The sequence below is a fragment of the Prionailurus viverrinus genome, chromosome B3 (assembly GCF_022837055.1).
Source record: "Prionailurus viverrinus isolate Anna chromosome B3, UM_Priviv_1.0, whole genome shotgun sequence".
Classification (NCBI taxonomy): domain Eukaryota; kingdom Metazoa; phylum Chordata; class Mammalia; order Carnivora; family Felidae; genus Prionailurus; species Prionailurus viverrinus.
The window spans coordinates 110,294,112-110,311,930 of record NC_062566.1 but is presented as its reverse complement, the minus strand read 5'-3'; the positions used below and the strand labels follow the sequence as shown (position 1 = coordinate 110,311,930).

At 52.5% G+C, this 17,819-nt stretch overlaps 1 protein-coding gene across 1 annotated transcript; it reads left to right on the top strand.

Moving 5' to 3' along the window:
• The first annotated feature begins 5,137 nt into the window (after positions 1–5,137).
• ZFP36L1 (ZFP36 ring finger protein like 1) lies at positions 5,138–10,560 on the top strand. Its single transcript, XM_047862999.1, has 2 exons — positions 5,138–5,352; positions 7,751–10,560. Exons 1-2 carry the CDS (start codon positions 5,296–5,298, stop codon positions 8,708–8,710), a joined length of 1,017 nt encoding a protein of 338 aa, XP_047718955.1. The 5' UTR covers positions 5,138–5,295; the 3' UTR covers positions 8,711–10,560.
• The last annotated feature ends 7,259 nt before the right edge of the window (positions 10,561–17,819 follow it).

The following is a 17,819-nucleotide window of genomic DNA, read 5'->3' as shown; positions in this document are numbered from 1 at the left end:
ACCCAAAATGTATCTAGACATTGCCAAATGTTCATGGGGTGGGGGTGGGGGGCAAAATCATCCCTGGTTGAGAACTACTGATCTAACATAATCAAATCCAGTGCTTCTGGGTTCATAATAGATTCACAATAGAATTATCTGGACAGCTTAGAAGATACAAATGCTGGGCCTCACACCAGACCAACTGAAGTGGAATCTTTGGAGGAGGCTGGACTGGGATGGGGTGGCGCAGGGCATCTGTATAGCTTTAAAAGCTCCCCAGGTAATTCTGCTCAGCGTGATATTCGAGTACCATCTGCCTAGTCTAATGCTCTCCATCTACAGAGCAGAATATGGAAGCCCGGAGTAGAGAATGACCTACTGAACTAGCGGCAGAGCAGCTCTAGAATCCAAGATTCCTGACTCCTCGACCAGTGCTCATTCCATTAGACTATGTCACCTCTTAACAGCTGCACAGAACTTGCCCTTGGCAAGCCGTGGAAGCCCAGCCTTCCTGAATTACCAGCTCTGGCCTTCTGAACCTGGTAAGGGTGCCATCTCCCCTGATGGCAGAGCCCAAGGCCTCCCCCCTTCCTGTCACTCCTGGAGCCTCGTCCATCCTTCTTCTATTCCCACTGCCGGGTTTAGGGTGACCAAAGTATCCTAATAGTTACAACAGCAGGTGCTGTAAAAGCTGGGGAAAAAAATGAATTGCGTACCTACTCAGGACCTACTCCTGAGACCCAGGTAATAGAGCTGCCCTTGCCCTCCAGGAGTTGCTAGGTCCAGTGGGAGTAAACAGATAATTCCCATAAAATGCAGTAGAATGCCGGAGTGCCGCAGGCTGCAGTGGGCCTGCTGCGAGAGAGGTATTTTGCCTGCTCTGGGAGCTGCGTGAAACCCCAGCAGAAGGAACCTCTTGAGCAAAGCCCCAGGGAGGGCTGTGCAGCAAACCACCAGCAACTGCTAGAGTTTGGAGTGACTGGAGGGCAAGTGGCTGTTGGAGCTAAGCACTGGCTGGAAGAGTTTAACCTTCCCGACCACCCCAGAGAATAAGTGACCTGCTTGAGGTTGTGCAACTGGTGACCAGCTGGCAGAGTTGGGCTTCCCCTCAAAGTCTAGGTGGCTCAAAACTCCTGGGCTATCCTGTGTCTCTAGGCAGGCCCAGGCAAGGAAGGAGAAGGCGCAGAAGGGGTCAAAGTTGTTAGCTGACCATTTCACGGATGTTCATACTGAAGCATCCTTTTGCAAAGTGAATACTCCCCAAAATGTGTTTTGTGGTGTAATAAGGCCTCAAGAATGGTTTCGTTTACATACAATGGCTAGGCATATAAAAGGGTTCTGCTAGGGTTGAAACTAAGCACTTTAGCGGCCCATGTATTATCATCCATATTTTAGGGATGAGAAAACAGAGGCTTTGGTCACTGTCTTGAAAAGTCACACGGCTAGAAAATGGCAGGGCCAAGATTTGGATCCAGAATGGCCCAACTTCAACGTTTTGGACCACTGATTCTCAGACCTCAATGTCTGAGTCACTAGCAGGAAATTACTAGAAATGCAGATTCCTGACCCCACCCCAGAGCATCTGAATCCCCACCCAGACCATCTGATTCACTGGGCCTGGGTCCAAGCTCAGGAATCTGCATTCCACAAGCACTACAGGTGAATCTAAACCAGGTAACTCTCAGGCCGCACTTGGCCATACCTCCACCTCTCTCTAATCCAGAGACCTTACAGCTGTTCCAGGGTCTCAGGTGGCAGAGGTCCTGGGCGGGCGGGGCCCAATCCGAAGAATTTGGGGGTTTGTGCAAACGACCTGAAGCCATGGGACTCTGCGATGGCAGATCGCGTGCTGCAACCGGGCCAGGATGGGATCCTGGGGAGGGGTGCCTTGGAGGTCGCTGTTGACGTGGCCAAGCCCGCTAGGGGCCTGGCACCCCACACGCTCACCTGCCGCGAGGTGCGCCCACGGTCCAGAATGACCCATGAATACATCCGTCGCGGTTCCCTAATTTCGAGGGACTTTCACCTTCCTCCTTGAACAAAACCTAACGCCCCCATCCAAAAATACCTGCCCAGCCCCTCCTCGCGAGGGGACCGGCTCCAAGTGCGCCAGGAGGGCCCTGATAGTCGGGCCTGGGACGGAGGATCCGGCGGATCGCCTCCCGGTCGGAAGCTGCAGTGCAGGTGGAGGCACTGCCTCTCGCGGCCCCGCGCGGGTAAGGAACCGGAGCGCGGACTTCATTGCTTAGGGGGCGGGGAGCTCGGCGGATGGCTTTCGTCGGCCTTCCCGTCCGGGTCGGAGCTCTCCGCCGTCCCCGCCGCCATCGGGCACCTGCAGAGCCGGTCCAGTCGGGGCGGGCCGGCTTCGGTCCCTGGACTCTCAGCCCTCCTCGGCCCTGCTGGACGCCACTCTGCGGCCCGCCGGGTCAGCGAAGGGTTAAGGAGGCTCGCTCCCTCCCCTCGGCTCCCTCACCCTTGGAAAGTCCCCGAAATGACGTTTCAACCCAACAATTAAAAAAGAGTTTAATTATAGAGGCAGGCTCTGGGAGCTGGAACAAACTCGGTGGGTCGGCGGGGCCGGTAAACAACCCCGGAGCGAGCGGGCCAGGCTGGCCGCCGCCCCGCGTTGCCCGCGCCCCGGGAGCGGGGGAGGGGAGAGGCGGCCGGGAGTTGGAAAAGCGGTGGAAATTCGAGGAATCGGAGTTCTCTTGGGGGGGGGGGGGGGGTTGGGAAAAAAGACTTTTTAGCTAGCCTGCGGCTCCGGGGCCGCGTGATGGTGCTTCTAGCCAGTCCTGCAGCCGCGGGCGGGGGGGACAGCGGGCCAGGCCTGGGGCCGGGCAGGCGGCCCCACCCGCTCCGGGTCCCCCTTCTCCCTCGCTTTTCCACCCCTCCTCCATCCCCCCAGCAGAGCTTCGCGAACCCTCCAGAATTAAAGACCAATGGGTCTTTTGGGGTGGGGGGGAGGCAGATAAAAGGACGAAATAGCTTCACATCAGGACGCAGACTAACCTTGTGGTTTTAACGCGCAGCCTGCTCTGTTCTGAAATCTGGAACTCATTACCTCATCACCAAGAAACTGCACGACCCCCTCCCTTTCTTGGAGCTGGGTAAAGGAGCGAGCAAACACCCCTTTAAGAAAGAAACCTACACTTGAGTGATTTAAATTAAGGTGGATGGAAGTTATTTCCCTTTCTGGCGCTTGCCAGATTTCAAGAAAAGCTGAAATATGGGAGCAGGGGGAGGGAAGCAACAGGCGGCTGGACAGCAGCAGAAGGAAAGGCAAGGGGCAGCAGCCGGGTTAAAAATGGGGGCCATCAATTTAAGTCAGAGGGGCCAAATAAAAGCAGACCCGGCTGGGATCACGTAGGTTGGTGGTTGCAGCAAAAGTTCTGTGTTTCGCAAAGATGAAAAATAACCGGTTCCTAAAACAGTTGTGATTTGGAAGGTTTCCCTGGGTCTGCTCGAAGGTTGACGAATACACCAGAAATGCAATAAAAATGCGTGAGTGTGTGTGTGTGGGTGGGTGGTGGTGGTGAGAGCGCGACTCGAGCGCTCTGCTCCGCCCGCCCTGTCCTTTCCAAAGAAACGTGCTCATAATGGGGTGACCTAATTACATCGCAATGGAACCCGCTCTTAGCCACTCAGCGCACGGGGTTTCATAACAGACCCGGCCGCCTTGAGTGCTGGGAAGAAACGTGCGAGGGCTGAGGAGGCGGCCGGGCACGCGGGGAAATAGGAAAGAAACACAGCCCCGCGATTTCCGCCTGGGTCTTCGCTCCAGCACCCGGGGGCCGTGGGCGACACGTTAACAACTTTTTATTTGGGTGGAAGGAGAGGCCTCTGAAGCTAACAGTAAATATATTACAGTCTTAAAAGCAGTAATAATCTATGGGGGGGGGGTTGGAAGATCCCATGCCCCCTTCCCCCCATCCCGCCCAAACAGCGCAGCGTGACAAGCCATATGTTCCGTTCCCGTGGGGGCGGGGGAGAAGCAACAAGAAGTTAAAAGTGTCGCCTCCCCCGTTTCTTTACCTTCATTCTTGCCAAAGTAACTTTTTTCATTGTTCAAGCGTCTAGGGGTGTGTGCGTGTGTCCCATAGTTCAGAGCGCTCGTGGAAAGTTGTGCGTTATTGGTGTTTCGGGGGGGGGGGGCGAGGAGGGCGGATTGGAAAGGACATTCATGAGGATTCATGTTTTCTTTTTGAAGAAGTTTAAGGGTTGAATGCGTGAAATAAATCCCACTCCCAAGCCTGTTAAACAAGCAAGCAATCCTTCCGGGCGGTGGTCTTTTTCGCTACTGCCCCTCCCGCCGTTCGGTTGCGAAGCACAGGAGAGTGTAGACGCGTGCGGCGCGCGAAACCGTGCTGCGCTCTCCCGGCCGGGCCCGGTCCCCCCCCCCAGGGAAAAACTCTCCCTAGTTTTTCTCTACCTCCCCCACTCTACCTCCCCCACGACCTGCTGAAAAAAAAAAAAAAAAACAACAAAAAAACTAAACTAAACTAAAAACCTTAGACCCGAATGCTTTCTGCGTCCCAAATTCCCGATGTTCTGGTCCTGCTTGGTTTGCGGAAGGCAGCCGAGTGCGGAAGAAAACTCGGGAAAAGAGTTAAGTTGTGGGGGGCACTTGGAGAAGTTTCAGGGGAGATCTGCTCAAGATGGAAACCGCAGCCCGGGCGCTAAGGACGGGTTCTGCTCCCGCCTGCAAAAAGAGAAAGTCGAGCCCGCCTTCCTGCCCGACAAAAAAACAACAACACAACAACAAGAACCCCGAAGAGGGTGGAATGAATGATGTCACAGAGCCGCGCTCGCAGGCTGACAAAGGGGGGGGCGCCCCTCCCCCTCGCGCCGCGCGGCCCCACAGAGGGGCGCCCCAAGCGCCGGGTAGCCAAGCGAGAGACTCGAAACTTTTCCTCTTTAAGAAAAAAAAGTTGTGCGCTGCTTGCAGTTGGTTTTTTTTTTTTTCTTAGCCTTCTTTCCTCGTTTCCCCTCCCCCTTCTTCCTTTTGAAAGTTTCTTTTTTTTTTTTTCTTCCCGAGTTTGACCGCATGGCTGATTCAACTTCAGTGTCAATCACCTTTTTTTTCCTCCTCTTCCTCATTTAAATAAGTTTAAAGCTCCTCCTCCCCCGGTCCACCAAATCTGAACTTTATAAATTGGGCTTCGCGCGCCGCAGTCGGGGAGAGTCAGAAAGGCGAGGGGCGCCGGGAGCAGGCGTGTGGGACTCCAGACCGGAGAGCCGGAGGCTGCGCCTTCCCCGCACCGGGACCTTCGCGGCACACCAGATCCTCGTCCCTGCCCCGTGCGAGCGCCCAGGATGACCACCACCCTCGTGTCTGCCACCATCTTCGACTTGAGTGAAGTTTTATGCAAGGTAGAGTGGGGCGGAGGGTTCGCTTTTCAAAGTTTTCTTTTTCCTCTTTTGCCTAAAGAAAGAACCCTCAAAAGTTCAGGTCTTGGAAAGTAGGAAGGAGAGGAAGAGAGGCAAGATGGTTCTTTTTTCCGCCTTACTTTCCCCCCAGTTTAAAGGAATTTGGCTCGCTCCTTCCCACCCTTTGAGTTTCAACAGGTCCTGGCGGCTACTGCATGGGAATTTTGGGGATCAGAGTTTTGGGGGGCGAAGTTTGCGTGGCGAGGCCGCCCGAGGGATGCGGGTCATTTGCTGGGACCATTTTTTTTTTTTTTTTTTGGTGATTCCGTCGCCCGTAATGTGCTGCTTGAGCCCGGTTTCGCTGGTCTGCTCGGTTTGCCTGTGCGCGCTCTGGGTCTCGCTGTCGCCGGGAGGGGTTCGAGTCTCCAGCCACACCGCCAGCCAGTGGGGTCAGCAGGGGCTCCCCTTGGGGAAGTGAGTCTCCGGACGACATCTCTACTGGGATGTCTGATGTGGAAGGGCTGGGAACCTGCGAGAAAAAGGCCAAGAGTTGTGATTCAAAAGGATGTTGCAGAACGGGTTTGCAGTAGGACTTCAGTTCGCCCCAGCTCGTCCAGGCTTCCTTCTGGGATCGCCTACAGTACTGCAAACTTTGGGGTGATAATGGTACTAGGCTTGACCCGTTTACCTGTTTTCCGAGGGGGTTGAGGGGGGCCTGGAGAACAAAATGCCGGCCTGAGCTCAAGGGGCTCTGCGAGGAAGGATTTAATGGGGCCTCCTTAAGTGGCGTAGCTTGCCAGCCTGTGTGAAAAAAAGCGGGTTTTAAACACAATTTTCCATGAATGCGGTTTAAGTGTACACAGCAAAAGCCTTTGGATGTTAGATTATGTTCATCCCCTCTCCCCACTTTGAAAGCGGGGAGCTGCTAGGCTACTTTTAATTGCTAAAGTGTTTTGCCTTCTTTTAAACACGTTGGGTCATGTCGCTCTCTTTTCCCAGCTTGCTTCTCCAGTCGGCCCAGCTGCCAGGGCCCCAGGGCTGCAGGGTTGGGGTGCAGGGACTCCGAGGAGCTGAAGAACAACATAAAAAAAAGTTTGAATTTCAGCTTCCTTCCCTCTCTGGGCTTTCCCAAACTCCAGTTGCCCTGGCAGCTAACCTGAGCTCTGTTGCACTCCTTCCTTCTCTTCCCGGCTTTCTCACTCTTTGATCTATTTCTCTTTCCCTCGCTCCCTACCCCCGCCCCCCCCCCCCCCCCCGGACTTTTTAAATGAACCTTATTGTTGGGAACCGGGCTCTCAACTTGGTTCCTGTAATCCGCTCTGTGGGGTGGTTGCTGTTACAGATTCCCGAGCCCCTGCAGCTGATCCTAAGGGACCAACTTTAGAATTTGCACAATGACACCCACATGGGCTGGGAGCCAACTCCCTGGTCCCCAGCTTGTGCCCTTTCCGAATCTTGGGTACAGATTGGGCAGGTGACCAGGGTATACCATTGGAACAGAAACCTGTCTGTGGTGGCTCTGCTTCCCTCCCCCCAAATCTACTATTGACTGGGAGGCGGGTGGGGGGATTTGGTGCTTTCCTTTTCCTTCCCACCTGCAGCTTTGCGTTAAAGATTAAACACTGGTGCTCTTATCCAAGCCTGCCCTTGCAGCCAGAACACTAACTGCAAAGGCATCTTCCCAGTGGAGGGGGTGGGGAGATCATTGTAGAAGGCACCTCTTTCCAGGGCATGGGGCAATGAACTTTATTTTAGAATCCCATCCTTCTCCTGCCCCCCACCCCCCACCCCAGATGGAGGATTTCTCCTGACCCTTCCTCTTCCCCTCCTCTTAGCAAGTAAAGCAAAGGCAGTCTGGAAACCTGTTGCCAAAGGAAGGGAACCTTTCTGAAGGAGGAAGTTGAGTCTTGGGAAGCCAGGCATTTGTTTGTGTGGAGTGTCAATCAAGGAGGGACTGATTAAAAGGAGGGTACTCAGAGTCTCCTGAGGTTTACCTGTTCTTGTTTTGGGGGAAAGGGAATCTAGAGAAGTCGGAGTTACGGGAGATGTTTTTAGCTGAGGAATCTACTGGGGAGGTAAAAAAGTTAGATTTTATGGATAAAAGTGGTAGCTTTGGAGACAGGATATGGGGGTGCATTCCAGGGGTCTGCATGGAGCAGGGTGCATGTATAACAATTTTTTATATGTTAGGACTTTGTAGTTTCTTATGCATGGGGCCAAAGTAAAGCTAGGTGGCTGGTTTGTGGGAGGGGGCTTGCCAGGGCTGAGTTAGAGGTAGTTCCTTAGAGACACAAGGGGCATTTCCGATTGTGGAGGGGGCTGCACTTAGGGGTAGTTTTCTTGGCCCTGGTACATGGCCTTTGTCACCAACCATCCTCTCTCTTCCCTCTCTTCCCTCCAGGGTAACAAGATGCTTAACTACAGTACTCCCAGTGCAGGGGGCTGCCTGCTGGACAGGAAGGCAGTGGGCACCCCTGCCGGTGGGGGCTTCCCCCGGAGGCACTCGGTCACCCTGCCCAGCTCCAAGTTCCACCAGAACCAGCTCCTCAGCAGCCTCAAGGGCGAGCCGGCCCCAGCTCTGAGCTCTCGGGACAGCCGCTTCCGAGACCGCTCTTTCTCAGAAGGGGGCGAGCGGCTGCTGCCCACCCAGAAGCAGCCAGGGAGCGGCCAGGTCAACTCCAGCCGCTACAAGACGGAGCTGTGCCGCCCCTTTGAGGAGAACGGCGCCTGTAAGTACGGGGACAAGTGCCAGTTCGCGCATGGCATCCACGAGCTCCGAAGCCTGACCCGTCACCCCAAGTACAAGACGGAGCTGTGCCGCACCTTCCACACCATCGGCTTTTGCCCGTATGGGCCCCGCTGCCACTTCATCCACAACGCTGAGGAGCGCCGCGCCCTGGCCGGGGCCCGGGACCTCTCCGCTGACCGTCCCCGCCTCCAGCATAGCTTTAGCTTTGCTGGGTTTCCCAGTGCCGCTGCCACCGCCGCTGCCACAGGGCTGCTGGACAGCCCCACGTCCATCACCCCACCCCCCATCCTGAGCGCCGATGACCTCCTGGGCTCACCCACCCTGCCAGATGGCACCAATAATCCCTTCGCCTTCTCCAGCCAGGAGCTGGCGAACCTCTTTGCCCCTAGCATGGGGCTGCCCGGGGGTGGCTCCCCGACCACCTTCCTCTTCCGGCCCATGTCCGAGTCCCCTCACATGTTTGACTCTCCCCCCAGCCCTCAGGATTCTCTCTCGGACCAGGAGGGCTATCTGAGCAGCTCCAGCAGCAGCCACAGTGGCTCAGATTCCCCCACCTTGGACAACTCAAGACGCCTGCCCATTTTCAGCAGACTTTCCATCTCAGATGACTAAACCCCGGGTAGGGAGGGACCCCCTGCCTACTCCACTCCCCATCCTTACCCTCCCCTCCCTCTCTCCCTGATTCCTGACAACCCCTACATTAACAAGGTTAAGCTCAACCCCTTTCCCCCAGAACCTTGGAATGCCCCTTCCCTCTCCCCTCTCTTGACCCCCCCCCCCCCAACATAAGGACAAGTCAATTTGTCAGTAGCTTCCTCTGGCTTGAAACCCCCTCTCCTCGATTTTATAGCCCACTTACCATGCATAACAGACAAGTCCCATATTTGTCAGTAGATGCCTTTTTCCCCTCGGCTTACGCCTTAAGTGCCAAATCACAAAAGAAAAAGCAGTAACAGTTTACAGAAGCAATTTAGTGCCTTGTAATCTAACTTTGTCACTGTGACTACATTACCTCTTCAGCGCCAGAGGGCACCCGTGGGCCTCCCTGAGCCTCTGCCCATGGGGGAAGGGGAGGGGACCCAGAACCAGCAGCTCCCTCCGCTGGCGACCCAACTGCACCTTCCCTTATTTCAGCCTCCCACACCCTCCCCCTCCCCTCTCCCCATGACCCCCCCACACCCCTCTTGGGAGAGTTTTTGCCAGACTTGGGTTTTTGGGGAAACCTATCTTGACATTCAAAACCTTTTTCTTCCCGACCTGAACCTCTGTTGACTAATCTTGCCTGGGTTCGCGTAGGTCTACAGGAAGGAAGACAAAAAGTGGATGAAGATCGCGACATAAGTGGGACTTTGTGATTTAATTTTTTCTTTCTTTTTTTTTTTTTTTTTTTTTAAGTGGGGAGGATGGGGAAGCTAGATGGACTATGAGAGACTTGATTTTGGTGCTAAAGTTCCCCAGTTCATATGTGACATCTTTAAAAAAAAAAATAACAAAAAAATGAGAGAAAAGCTAAAAAAACATGTAAGGGGTGAGCAGTTAATGGTATTCATTCCACATACAATAGCTGTGTTAAAACGATTTCCTGTAGAAGTAGCTTCAATGGTTTTTGCTCTAGAATACCGTAGGTCTATCCTTAGAGCACTCACGCCATGCTTTTTTCCCTGGGTTTTAAACTTCATATAACTTTCAGAAATTGGAGAGCAAAAATTTTGCTTGTCACTGCACATCAATATAAAAAAGCTTATTTAACTTATCAAAACGTATTTATTGCCAAAACTATGCTTTTTTTTTGTTAATTTTGTTCATATTTATCGGGATGACAAATCCATAGAATATATTCTTTTATGTTAAATTATGATCTTCATATTAATCTTAAAATTTTGTGACGTGTCTTTTTCCTTTTTTTTTTCCACAGTTTTAATATATTATTCTTCAACGACATTTTTTGTAACTTTACACTTTTTTTGGTTATTTTATTTTAAAAAAATGAAAAATTAATTTAAAAAAATGCAAAAAACTGTTGGATTATTTATTTTAGAAATTTCCCCCCTTTGTGTTGGACTGCAAATTGAGTTTCTTCTTCTTTAGGCCTTTTCAGCTAGGACTGAGAATGTATGTAAAAGTTCTGTGACAGTACAGAAGGAAAACAACTTTTATGTATGGCTTCTAAAAGGGAAAAAACAAAAAAACAAAAGAAACCCTTTGACTTCCACGTGCCCATCTCAAGACATTCCGATTGCAGATTTGAGGTTCTGGATTCCAGGTTTGGAGTTTTCCAATGTTAATGCAAACAGAACTGGCACACACACATTAAGATGAATGTAATTATTATTCCTCTTGCTGGTCACTACCGTCGCTTTCTATTTCTCTTTCTTTGTGTGAATTTATTTAAAAGAAAAAAAAACTTTTTGTAACGACTATTTGCAGTTTAAAAATCAATAAACCCCGTTTTTTTCAAGAAACATGGATGGTGAAGCTGGTTTTACTTGGTTTGTGGTTTTCCTTTGCCTATAGGTTTGTCCTTTGTATAGGATACAGGTGCTGGGGAAGAGGAGTGCTTGTTGCTTTTTTCTCAGCCATAACAGCTAAACCTATGGCTGTAGTTCCCTCCATTGATGCTGGAAGTCTCTGGGCTTAGAGGGGATGGGATGGGAGTTTATTGCAAAGGGAGCCCATACTTCGCTATTACCTTCCCAGTGTGTTGGTTATTGACCAGGGACCAGCCTTGGGCACCTGTGCAGCTTCGGAGGCCTTCAGCAAAAGCTAAAGCACAGTCTTCTCCAGTTTACGGTCTTCGTTCCTTTTCCCCTGGCACATGGTACTCCAACCAAGTCTGGGTTTGAGTGAGTTCTTTGCGGAGTGTTTGCAGGCTCATTTTTCCCACATGAAATTGACCTGAAACTCTATAGCCTCTCAACACCTGTCTGGGGTGGGCATGATGAAGGATTGCAGGCTTGGAGAGGAGCATCTAAGATGGTCAGGGGCCCAAACAAGGGCACTGGAGTTGGGGGTGGATCCACCTGGAGCTGACCTGCACTTCTGTATTTGGAGGGCTGTTAGGGGGAAGTGGCTATTAAAATGGCTAGTCCTAATGGGAAGTCATCAGGAATTCCCACCACCTTAAGTCTTGTTACACATGCCAGGCAGGATAGGTAGGTTGTCATCTTGGGAAGAGTCAGGTCCCCCTAGCTAGAAGCACTGCAGCCAAGGCCAGATGACCGCTTTGAAGGGGATATTTTGCTTGCCAGAGGGGTTGGATCCTTCTGAAAACCCTAAGTCTGGTTCTTGGTTCTTGGGAGCCGTTCTTTTCGGGGAGGCAGGGATGGATATTGCTATTTGAGGCTGCCTTTGGTTCCTTGCACTAAGTTTTGGGGGGTGAGCTGAATTTCTACCTTCACTTGATCTCTCCCAAAGTTACGTCTGCAGCAGACATTGGCTGGGCTGCCCTTGAGGCTTGGGAAGACCTACCTTATGCACCTTGTCAACTCTTCCTTCCCTGCCTGGGGGGGGGGGGGGGGGGGGCAGATGCCCTTTCCTAGGGCAGCGACTGCTGGTGGAGGGAGGGGACAGCAGCCCTTCCTGGGACTGGAGTGAACCCAGGCTGCCAGTGCGTGCAGAGGGAACGAGGGTGTGTGTGTGTGTGTGTGTGCGCGCGCGCGTGGTGGTGGTGGTGGTGGTGGCATGTGATCTTCCTTGCTGACTAAAGGCAAAAAGACATTTAATTGTTTACCTTGAGCTCATTCCCTGCAGGCGTAGGTGAGCATATGGCAGACATCTAATTCTCTGGCTCATGGTGACACTGGCTGGGTTCTCAGAGGCTAAGCATACCCATCGGTCTGCTCAGAAGTTCTTCAGTTGGAATCCATCACTTGAGTGATACCAAAATTAGAAACATAGACTCCAGGATGCCTTTGAGGGTGGGGGTTGCCTGTACAGGCAAGGAGATACTCGCTATGGCCTTGGGAAACTCTCTGTACCTAAGCCTTGACCCTTTTCCCCACCTAAGAGTCTCCATGGGAAACACAGGCTGGAATTTTGGCCGCTCAGGCCCTGCATGGTTGTCACCACAAAGTTGGATTTTCTGCCATCTACATCTTCAAGATAGAGGAGATCCATCCAAAGCTATATGGGAAAAGAACTAGCAGAAACTTGGGCCTTTTCTTCCCAAATCCTGGAAGATGGAGGGGCCTTAGCAATGGGCCTGTGCTCTAAGCTGCAGGTGAGGGAGGTGTGAGCCCAGAGTTGGCAGGAGACCTTCATCCCTAAGCTCCTCTGCAGCAGGGAAGACGGGAGACATGCAGAGAGAGCTGGAGGTAAGGCCTACACCAAGGGAAGTGGAGCAGGGAAGGTCAGGTCTGCCTTTGTCAGCAAGTTCCTTAGATGCAAGGACTGCTTCCCTACCTCCGGTCCCAGACCTTGGGGCATCTCTGGTTTGGGGGCCTGCATGAGGTCTGTCCTGGTAGGGCAGGGCCTCCATGGCTGTTTGGCAACCCACGGTCTGGCCCTTAGCTACGGGTCTTCCCTTGGAGCAGCAAAAAGAAAAGAGTTACTTTGGCCACTGAGCAAGGACTTACCTCTCTGGGCCAGGAAGCTTCATTTTCAGGAGGAAGTTTGGGGGCCTACTGCAGCTCATTGACACTCTGGTGGTGAAAGGAGGGCCTTTGAGAGAACAGGGAGGCAGACACGAGATAGGTTTTATAGCCCATTGGATCATGAAACACTGGTTACCAAAGGAACAGACAGCGTCATGGCAGGAGGAAGCTTCCATGGCATGGAGGGAGAGGGCGATGGAACCCTTTGACCCGGGTTCAGATCCCAGCTCTCTTTGTGCCAGCTGTGCCTTGGGCAGATGACTCAACCTTGGAGTTTTCATCTGTATCTCAAGAGGTGGCTGAGGATCCAGTGAACAGTTAGCAAAGACAGCTCTTCACAAGTGGCAGGTAGTCTGAGAACTTCGTGTGTGTCAACTCATTACATGCTCATGTGACCTCATGGAGGCACTCCTATACTCTCCTCATTTTATGTATGGAGAAATTGGGGCGCAGAGAAGCTCACTGATAGGTCACAAAGCTAGAAGTGTTGAGATTTGAACCCAGGCGGGCCAGCTCCCTCATTGCATTTTGCCACCATGTTGCAGGCTGACATACTGACTACATTTGGCACAGTCCCTGGCACATAGTAACTGCAAATCGACCGGTGTTAGTTCCCAACTCCCTTGGCCTGTGGAGACTTTGTAGGGACACAAGAAGCAGCCAGTTGGATTAGATGACTCTGCACACACCCCTCCAGTGTCATGATCTCATGTCCCACGAGGTCCTGGGTTGGCATGTTTGGAGGACGGTGCCTGGGAGGAGGGGGTAGGCCTCCCCCTTGGACTTTCCCCTTGTCTGCCTGCCATGGGGTGGCTTCTGTTAATGATCGACAGAGCAAAGGGTGCCCCAGGGCCACCTGGGGTGTTGGCCCTGTGCCCTTCTTCCCCTGGGATCTTACCCTCCTGCACGTAGCCAACCATTTAATCACGTCTGGCTGGACTGCCCGAAACAGTGCCTGGGTTCAGGGGGGGAGGGGGCCCAGGAGACTACCCAGGATCCTCACCTCCTCCTGCTGCCTTGCGGATGACCCTTCTCTGACCGGCTTCTGGTCTGCTAGGCGCAAGCAAGGACCCAGAGAGTTGGGGAGCAGTGCAAAACCTTGGCATTTTCTTGAGATCAGGCCAGCGCTAGGAGTCCCCATGGCGACCCACCTCTTCTTAGTGGGCAAAGCTTGGATTGCAGAAGATCTCCCGGCCTCAGAACCCTCAGTCACAGAGGGTTACATCTGAGCTACTGTTGTGGGAACTAATCTCTGAGGAGCCAGGGCAGGTGCTGTCCCCAAGCCAGGCCAGATTCCCTCCTCCTACCCGTGAGAGCCAGCTGCTGCTCAGGCACGAGGATGCTTCCCCCACGTCTCGGCTGTTTGCAGTTATTTCAACATGTTGGCGAAGGCCAGGTCTCAAGGTACAAAGCTGGGAGTGACACCTGTGCCTGCACCATCAGCCTGGGACACAGTGAAAATAAATATTGGCAATGGCCAAACCTGAGGCAATTTTCTCACCTCCCGGGGCTAGTCAGGCAGCTGCCTCCTGACTCCCCACTGTGCCTCAGGGAGAAGGAGGTCATGACCACAAGGCACAGAGTTCATTTCTGCCCATCCCAGTGCTCCAGGGGCATGGGAGCTTCTGTTGTCCAGGGTGAGGGTCTGGATTTGGAGCCGGACGCAGCTGGGTTCAAATCCCTGCTCAGTGTCAACCTCACCGTGTGACCCCAGGCTGAACACTTAGCAAACAGCTTAGAGCCCCAGTTTCCCCATTCGCGAGATGGGATGACGACAAAATGATAACGACACCTCGGTCTGATGGATAAACCGCAGCGCACACAATGGAGTACTATACGGCTGTATAAAAAACCAATGCGGGGAAACACAACAACATGGATGAATTACAGAAACGTAAAGTTAAGGGATAGAAGCCAGCCAAAAAGAGTGTATTGTGTGTAAGTCCACTTATATGAAGTTCATAAGCAGGCGAAACGACCTACGATGATAGAGATCCCATTAGAAGATAGACTACATACACACCAAAGTTCATTGAGCTGCATGAGGAAGATGCAAGTACTTTACTGTATGTAAGTTACATGTAAATACAAACACCTATCGCGTTGTTGTAAGTGTTCCTACATATAAGGGAAAAATGAAATTCATCAAAAAAGAAAGAAAGAAAGAAAGAAAGAAAGAAAGAAAAAAGAAAAAAGTGAAACGAAACGAGTACCCGGCCCAGTATAGGCACTCAGCACCTTGTGGCTGGTTTTGGTAATAGCCACGACCTGAGGACATCAGTACCGCTCCTGTTCCCTTTTTATAGAAGGAGAGAATGGGTTCGGAGCAGCTGGGGGACTTGTGTACGTGAAGTGGGATTTGAATTCCGGCACGTCGGTTTCAAGCCTACACAGCTGCCCACTACCCTATATGCCCCTCAATGCACAGGTGTTGTTTCCTTAGAAAAACTCAATGCACAGCCATCCAGACTCAAGCAAGCTAATTAGTAAATCAAAAGATCTCATTAGTAAATAGAAGCTTCCACATTAGAAAAGAGTTTCTCGCTCTGCAGATTCAAAATTAATCTCCTGTGGCTAGTTGGTACCTCCCACACTTTGTGTGAGGTAGAGGGAGGCCAAGTTAGAGCCTTTCTGAGCTCTGAGGGGTGGAGAGAGGAGAGCTTGGCTGGGCAGGCCAGCATTAGCGTCCTGGGATTCCTCCACATGGCCTGCCTGTCCAGGCCCATCTGCCCCTGAGGCTGATGGGGGTTGGGAGGCCTCTGAGGAGCCTGCCTGGCCCAGCCTGTCTTCCCCCGCCCTCAGGCTCAAGGGTGCATTGAAGCCTCACGTGGCCGTCAGGGCACCACTTCTGACCCCTGTTCCATTCCACTCTTTTGGGACACGGTTGCAGTATTAAGGCTTTAGGAAACTTCTTGGATCCTGAGGGAGACACCCAGCTCAGCTGATGGGTCTCTCCACCCCCAGGCTTGGGGACAGGCTCTTGCAGGGCTGGTCCACAAGGGCAGTATGTGGAGGCCGTAGCCTCAGTGCTCTGGGAAGGGCCTGAGGCTTGGTTGGGCTCAGACAGAATGGCGGAATTGAAGATGTTCCCTCTCAGTGTTGTACAAATGAGTGCCTCCCTAAATTTGGCACTCCTGCCATCTCACTTCCCTCCCTCTCACTCTAGCCCTGCCATGCCCGCCTGGGTTTATAACCCTGCTCCGGCACTTACAAGCTGTGTGGCCTTGGGCAAGTCACTTAACCTCTCTGAGACTTGTTTTCCTCCTCTAAGCAGGGGTACAGGAAACATACCCTGCTGTGGTGAGGATCAGAGGAGACGGAGAGGAAGGAGTTTTGGAAATGAAAGACCCTGGACAAAGGTGGTATTGAGAGCATAGGAGTAGCTTGCTGCACTCCAGGGTGACAGAGCCCCCTCCCCAGGGATGTTTTAGTGTCATAACTTGAAGCGCTTTGTTGATGTGGCCCACCTTCTGGGTTCCCTGCCTTGAATTCACATGTGGTGTGTATATTGTAGGTGAATCTTCAAAATTTGCATCATAAAAATAATGACACTCTTCAGTGTTTGTGGAGACCTACCAGGTGTTCCAGGTGCTGGTTTCAGTCTTCCATCACATGTTCTCATTTGATAGTACTTATGAGTAAGTACTATTATTAGACCCATTTTACAGATGGGGAAAGTCGGGCTCAGGAAGAGGTCAGTATTCCCAATCACACAGTTGTACATGACTGAGCTGTAACCCTGGTCCGTCTGACCCCACCACCCAAGCTCTCAAGTCCCCACGCTCCAACTGGGAGGGAGACAGATGTTAGATGCACTGGGGTCACCAGCAGATTTGGGTTCTGTGGTTTACTCTCCCCTGGGGACCCACAGGAATGGAGGAGAATATGTCTGCCCTCAGCTTGTCCTTCCTCGGGATGTTGCCATCCCATCCGGTTACCCTCTCCACAGCGCAGGGGGTCGGGGTGGTGAGCAGAGGGTAGGCTGATTTTCTGCCTCTTTTACAAATGGAGAAACTGAGGTACAATATGGTAGTGGCTAGTGCACTGGGATCACCCTCAGTTGCAGCAGCTGCATTGAAAACCAAGTCCCTGTCTCAGGTGTGCTGCTGCATGACTAGTGGTGGAGAGAATAATATTTTAGTGTCGTCCTGCCCGATGAGTGATGGAGCGACCCCGGGTACTTCAGGAGCCTCCTAAGGGCTAAGGTGATTACTTCCTAACCAGCCTTCCTGTCCACCTGGAACCTGGGACCTTGGGGGTCTTCTCTGGCAGGCCCTGGACAGTTGCTGGAGTTGCTGTTCCTTCTTCTGGTGCTTCCTTTTCTGAGAGATTCTGACTGCATTCCAGCATTCCCCCTCCACTCAAGAAAGTCACTTATTCCTGCGAGTGCAGGGTCAGGGGGAGAAAAATGATAGGTTCTCAAGCTCTAGCCAGTACCCGATGAGGACAGTGACCGGTGAGGACAGAGGAAGGAGGCACTGTCGATCAGCCACAGCCCCCACTCGAATCCTCCCCCAATTGCCTCAAGCTGGGGGAGGGTGGGCAGGGCTCAGTGATTGGCTCAAAAAGGCCTGTTTCCCCAGGTCTCTTTCTTCCCCTGTTGCTGACACTTTGCCCCGGCCTCGAGTGCCCTCAGGCAATCTGGGCAGCCAAGCGGTGGGTTCGGTCAGACTCTTGGACTCAGGTAAAAGCCAAAATATTTTTGGTTTCTGTGTTGTCCTTGCCTCTGCTTCTCTCCTTGCATCCTGCAGCTTCTGGTTTGGTTTGGAGCTACAGCAGAGTGTTCCTGCACAGTGGATGACCCTGCAAGGCAAACAGAGCACATCAAAGCCAGAGAGGGGGCCCGGCCCCTTCCGTGCAGAGTCGGATGTTCCGGAGGGTTTCTGGACTGCAGGTCTACACGCAAAGGGGGTTCGGGAGCTGGGCTTTCTCATCTTAGACGTACATTAAAAATCACTGGAGGATTGCAAGTTCATGCCAACATGAAGGTAAACCCGGGAGTTATATGAGTACAGCTGCCCAGCTGTGCCCAGCCTGGTTTGGGGGCTGGAGAGGACAAGTCCCACCCTTGCCATAGCTTGCTGATGAACCTGAGTGGCCACTTCTAATTTCTAGCCTTTCATTTCCTC